At 36.8% G+C, this 6000-nt stretch overlaps 1 protein-coding gene across 1 annotated transcript in view; it reads left to right on the top strand.

Moving 5' to 3' along the window:
• Window positions 1-648: 648 nt before the first annotated feature.
• Window positions 649-6000, top strand: part of CNBD1 (cyclic nucleotide binding domain containing 1) — a 307427-nt gene continuing 302075 nt past the window's right edge. Inside the window, exon 1 of the mRNA XM_069465605.1 lies at window positions 649-736. Coding sequence (XP_069321706.1) covers window positions 649-736 — 88 coding nt within the window. The remainder of the gene's footprint in view (window positions 737-6000) is intronic.

Below are 6000 nucleotides of genomic sequence, written 5' to 3'. Positions count from 1 at the left end.
CTTGAAAGATGATACTTAGAATCAAAAGATACACTAATTAGGATTCTAAACCCTAGCCACTGTAACTAGCCTTAATTATTGTGGAGCGGCAGAAAATAACCAAAAACACATACCACACTCCAGCAGAATATAGTTAAATGTAAGCAGGGGTGAGTTTATTGGTATATGATAATCAGAAAGGATATTTTACCATATGTATGTAGCCATGGAGAGCAATATAAATATCCTTTTCCTGTTGCCGCTATAAAAAGGGTCTGTGATACCCACTGTAAACATTTGGTTGCCAAGAAAAGGGCTCTGAGCTATGGACCAATACAGTGAATTCTTTCATCTAACTTGGACTCATCGAGTGCTGTTGATTCTGCTATATCACTTGTATATTACCTTTTCCTCCTTCCTTCCTACCCTGTAGTTCACAAAGTCCCTCTCATAAATACCGCTGGACTAGGATACAACATAGTTCTCCCTGGTCTAGACATCACTCTTGGCAACATTACACAAACAATGGGTAAGATCTCTGACCAAGAAGATTCCCTAGGACTCAACCAATCAAAGACTACCTTGAAGGTTCTGATTTATGACATCAAGGAAACGAGCTATCATTTACTTTTCCACTAGCCTCTGATCAGCCACCTTTAAGCCATCAAGATGCCTATGTCTTCTCTTCCAGCAGCTATTTTGTCTCACATGATAGCTATTAACAATGTACCTCCTCCTCCGCTCCGCAATATACCAAGTGAGTGGGGAATGCTTTGAGGGTCTCATTCACCTGTCACTGTTTTCCATGGTACTTACCCCAGATGTAAAAAGTGGGGCATTTCAGGGTTGGTAGGGACATTGGGAATCTCATGGACGGCGTTTGGAAGGGAAAGAACATAGAGGTGTAAATCCTGCTTAGTCCATTTGAACTCATTTCAATTCTGTAGGTCTCAAATATTTTTCCTTTGTAAAATGAGGATCTTTATGAACTCTTAGAGCTTCGAATACATTGAAATACTTTTAGAGGAATGAAGACAAAAGCTCAGAGAAGTTACATGGCCACCAGCTATCAGGTCCCTTGTTTCTGGCAGATCTAGTGCCTACCTAGAGTCTTACTTCCTGTAGTGGAATAATTAATGCTTCATTTTCACTAGGAGAATTCTCATTTCAAGTTTACAGGGAAGGAAAAAAGACAATTCCTATTATTCTGACTGTGTAATTTATTCCTATTTCATTTAATTTTTTTCTAGTTTTTGACTTATAGGAATTATAAATATAGAATTTTAATATTTTGAAGTTTATATAATTGACAGTATTTTCTTATTTTACTTAGTTGGTCTAAACCCAGAACACTTTCTCAAGACTGTAAACACTTGTTACAACCATCAAATTCATAGATCTATGATTTGAACACCAAAATACTGACTAGCAGCATGTATGAGTTTCAGTGTTAGTTGAGATTTTAAAAAAATTAGATGACAAAGGTAATACTTGTGACCTTTTTCAACTTTAATTAAGCATTAACTCTATTATTTTATTATTCATTGGGTAGATTTACAGTAGATTTGAAGAAGCTAACTCATCCATCCTTTCACCTTCCTGTGAGAGTTAACTCTTCCAAATAAATGTTTAAAAATTAATACTCATGGTCTCCAGGGAAAAAGGTAGCACGAACAACAGTTAATATCCTTTGAAAGGGTATCCTTATATCGTGAATAGTGTCAGGCAAAGTCCTTATGTTAAACCAAATTAATTTCTACATATATCACTTTGTATGTTTTTTATTATTGTGAAAAAGTCTTACATGTGGTCAAAGTTTTATATTTCTATTCGAGTGGAAATAAGTATTAAATGTAATTTTGCCAAAAACTACAGATTCTACAGTTTGGGTTTTATTTGTGAAAAAGAAAAATTCACTACAAAATGATTTTTTTTTTTTTTAGAAGCCCAGGAAACTCAGTAGCTGGGAGTTAAAAGATCAAATTAATTTGGAATCAATGAGATGAGATATGTGCTACCCTCTGTAGTGCCTCCCAAGGACACTTAACTTCTGTGAAGTGATTAAAAGATGAAAAATCAGCAGCAATTTAGATCTCAGAACTGAATAGAGCATAATGGAAAGCGGTGGAGCTCCCAGTGTTCTCTTTAGAGGTTCCTACTTGATGTTCTCTGTCTGTGACTTCTCTTGGGAGACGTGTCCTGCTTGTTTAATAACTGAGTCTTTGTGCCAACTCTGGCAAGTTAACAATGTCTCTTAGCAAACTCTGATTGTCACTGCTGAAACGGTGATCTCATGAAAGCCTGTGTGTGGTGGGTGCTCTCAATCTATAAAATGACTGGAACTGAATTACGAATGTGTTATAAATGGGAATGATCCAGAATACAATGGGCATAAATAGGAATGTTCAGTTAAGTACCTAAAAAGAAAATCCAGCCATTATATGCATCCTTGTGTACTCTGCATTTGATTGGCTAAGTTAGATTTAGTGACTATATTCACCTTTTCTATAAGTATTTTTATGGACATAATATTTATTGTGTGCTTTCTATGGGGAGTGTGTAAGCATTCTGCACATTATATTGTTATTTATTTTTCACAAGAACCTTATGATGTCTATGTTGGGCAAAATAATGGCCCCCAATGATGTCCATGTCCTAACCCCCAGAACCTGTGAATATGTTAGGGTACATGGTGAGGGGGAATTGAGGCTACAGGTGGAATTAAGGCAGCTAATCAGCTTCTCTGGAGATGGGGAGAATATCCTGGATTATCCAGGTGCCCGCCATAATCATAGGGGTCCTTATAAGTGAAAGAGGGAGGCAGGAGAGTCAGTGAGAATGCGGACATGTGAGAAAGACTCAACTGGCCACTGCTGGCTTTGCAGATGGAAGGAGGACACAAGCCAAGGAATTCGGGCAGCCTCTAGGAGCCAGAAAAGGCAAAGAAATGAATTCTCCCCTAGAGCTTCCAGAAGGAATGCAGTCGTGCTGACAATTTGATTTTAGCTCAGTGAAACCAGTTTCAGACTTCTGATTTTGAGAACTGTAAAATAATACATTTGTGTTGTTTTAAACCACTAAGGTTGTGCTAATTTTTTACAGCAGTAATAGAAAACGAATACAAGGTCCATTTAGCACTTAAGGATCATGAGGCTTAGGTTTCATACTAAGGTTCACACAGTTGTCAAGCTGTAGAGGCTCCTAATCGTATCATCCCTGTAAATGAACTCTCTCGATTAATAACAAAAACCGGTAGCACTCTAGTTTCCTCCTTACCTACTACTCTGAAATCCCTTGCCCATTTGGTTACTTAGATGCTCTTGATTTAAAGGAGGCAACATACCACGCATCTTCAAACACTCCTCCACTGCTGTCTTGTTGACGCTCAGATTCAGACTCAGACACTTCAAGTAGTTAAGCTTCTTGAGCTTATTTAGTGCTTAGGGTTTTTTTCTTTGAAACTTTCAAGTCTCCTTTTATAGTCTTTTTGACTTGTGCCTCAGGATTCTTTATAGCTTGTTAACCCTAGGGAAGAGATGAGTGTTCTCAAAAGCAAAAGAGTTGTACCACTTTTTATTTTGGATGAGAATTATTTTTGAAAAGAACTTACAGTTAGCAAAGTGTACAGTTTTAGCACCTGAGTGAAATAGCATCTGGTCTAAGTACACATACGGGCTGTTATTGTTATAAGTTGATTTCCTAAAGAGCCAGAAAGAATAAATGCCTTTAAAAAAAAAATTGTTAATGAAAGGCAGAAAGCTGTCCTTCACCATTGAATTATGATTAGGAGTATGACCAGTTAGCTACTTTTGCTTGGGTTAATATTCTGCACCTCTATTTCTTTTCTCTATTTCCTTTACTTATTAGGCTTATTCTTGTGAGAAAGAATGAGTTTAAAAATATGCTTTATATTTTGACTACTGGTTGATTTGAGAGAAAGAATTTCGGTGTTTTTCTAGTACCAAATGTGTTTCAAGTTCACAAGACATTTGCAGGTACATTTTACTTGTTCCAACATATATAGATGGAGGAGGAAAAAGAGCATTCAAGAAAAGACCAGCAACACTTCAAGGAATTTAGAAACAAGATAGTACTTTTAAGTGAATGTTTTTCTTTGCTCTTTTTCATTTTATGGTGTATGTTTACTGAAAACCTGAAAAAACTGTGTCATCATTCCTAACACTTCAAGGGCATTTTCTGTATTTTGAGAGTTTTTTTTAGCTCTTTCATAGCCAGAGATTAAAGGAGTTTCAAAATATGTATTCATTTGGAAAAGTGAATATTGTATCATTTTAATGTTTTAAACCATTCAAATGCTAGGAGTGCACGCAAGAAAAAGGGAGGCTTGTCAGTGGAGAAGAAAAACAGGGAAGCAGACCGTGTGATGTATAAAGAAATAAGGTTTAAAAAAAGAGAGAACTAAAAGAAAGGATAATGGAAATTCTAAGAAGGAATAAAAGGTGGAAAAATGGTTGAATGTTTGTGTGTATTTCTGTGTTTGTATAACCAATAATGGTCTCTATGGAAAATGCCATCATATAATTTAGGAAAAGAAGGACTGGAAATTAATTTTCTCAACTTTATTTTTCAGTGTTTAAGTCACTTTTTTTTCTGGTCCCAAGGAGAAAAGATGAATGTTTTATTTTTTAAAACAAGCCCAAACATTTCTTCTTTTTTAAATTACTACTCTTGTAACTATCTCAATGTACTTGTATTTTTTGTCAGACCATCTTGAGTGGCCTTTACAAATTATGGGAATTTAAACTTGAGTTCAATAATGCCTGGGGGTTCAGGCAGGAAACAGGAAATGATGAGGTAAATTGCAATAGCTGCAAATCAGATCTCTCCACTAGATGTCAGGCTCGGTCTCCCCTGAGCCTCTGGCTACTGCTTTGCCCTGTCGTTGAGAAATTAGTACTCTCTTATCAGTACTTATTAGTACTGTTATCAATTCTTCAGCCATCTAGATTGGTCCTACATCACCTTTCACTAAACCAATCCCTGATCTCCCTTCCAACATATATTATGAACCACATTACTGGTCTGATAAGATGATTTGAAAAAAATTAATCATATTAAGTCTCTACTCGAAAGCTATCAGAGTCCTACTTGCTTCCAAAACTTAGATTACAATCATTTTCCACAATCTGGCATTTAAATCTTTCATGATTAGACTAAAATCTGTCTCTTGTGTTCTAGATTTTACACTTCCATTGATATCTCTCCACTACAGCTAAAATGCTTTGACATTCCTTAAACCCATCTGCCAATACTGATCAGGGGTACAGGGAAACACTTCTTAGGGTTAATTAAACATTCAGATGGCCACACTTGACACACATGTAGGATATAAATACATCCTTCCAGAAGAGCAGCCTCAGGACTTCCCCTTCTGTGGAAGAAGTCCTCAGCTGCCTAGGCAGCAGCCCACACAGCCCTCTTTGGCCACCCAGGTGGTAGCTCAGGTTCAAGGTAAAGAGAATCGCATAGGACAGGTGCTGAATTACCCTAGTTTAAAAGTCTCATAAGCCTATGTCTCTTATAAAAATTCCAAAGGCACTGCTTCCAGATTTTCTGCAAGGAACTTCTCAGTGACAAGAGTCAAGGTACTTAGGAAAGCCTATTTCAGTGGCTCCCCATCAGGTATTTGTGTATCCTCTATAGTTCTTCCTAGTCCAGATACAACTCACCAAAGATGATTGTTATCATAAACAATGTTGCCTAGCAACACAGTTAACTCTCTACCTTAACCTGGCTTCTAAGGAACAGAGCTGGAGAGTTCTCATATTGAGGGGAAAATTATTCCTTGAATTACATCATCATAATCTTCACTATACTCTTATGCCTTGGCCCATATATCCTGGCTTTGGGATTCCCATCTATCATTCTTTGTTTCTATTATTTCAGTTCTTTAAAGTTTTTCTCAACTACTTTAATCTCCATGAAGACTCTCCGTTACAAAGTAATCTCTGAACGTCCTTAGCCCTTTTTCTATTTTCCTCCTATTATTCTAATTATGTT

The sequence above is a fragment of the Eulemur rufifrons genome, chromosome 3 (assembly GCF_041146395.1).
Source record: "Eulemur rufifrons isolate Redbay chromosome 3, OSU_ERuf_1, whole genome shotgun sequence".
Lineage (NCBI taxonomy): Eukaryota > Metazoa > Chordata > Mammalia > Primates > Lemuridae > Eulemur > Eulemur rufifrons.
Note: the sequence above shows the minus strand (reverse complement) of the source record. Positions and strands in the feature narration are given on the sequence as shown.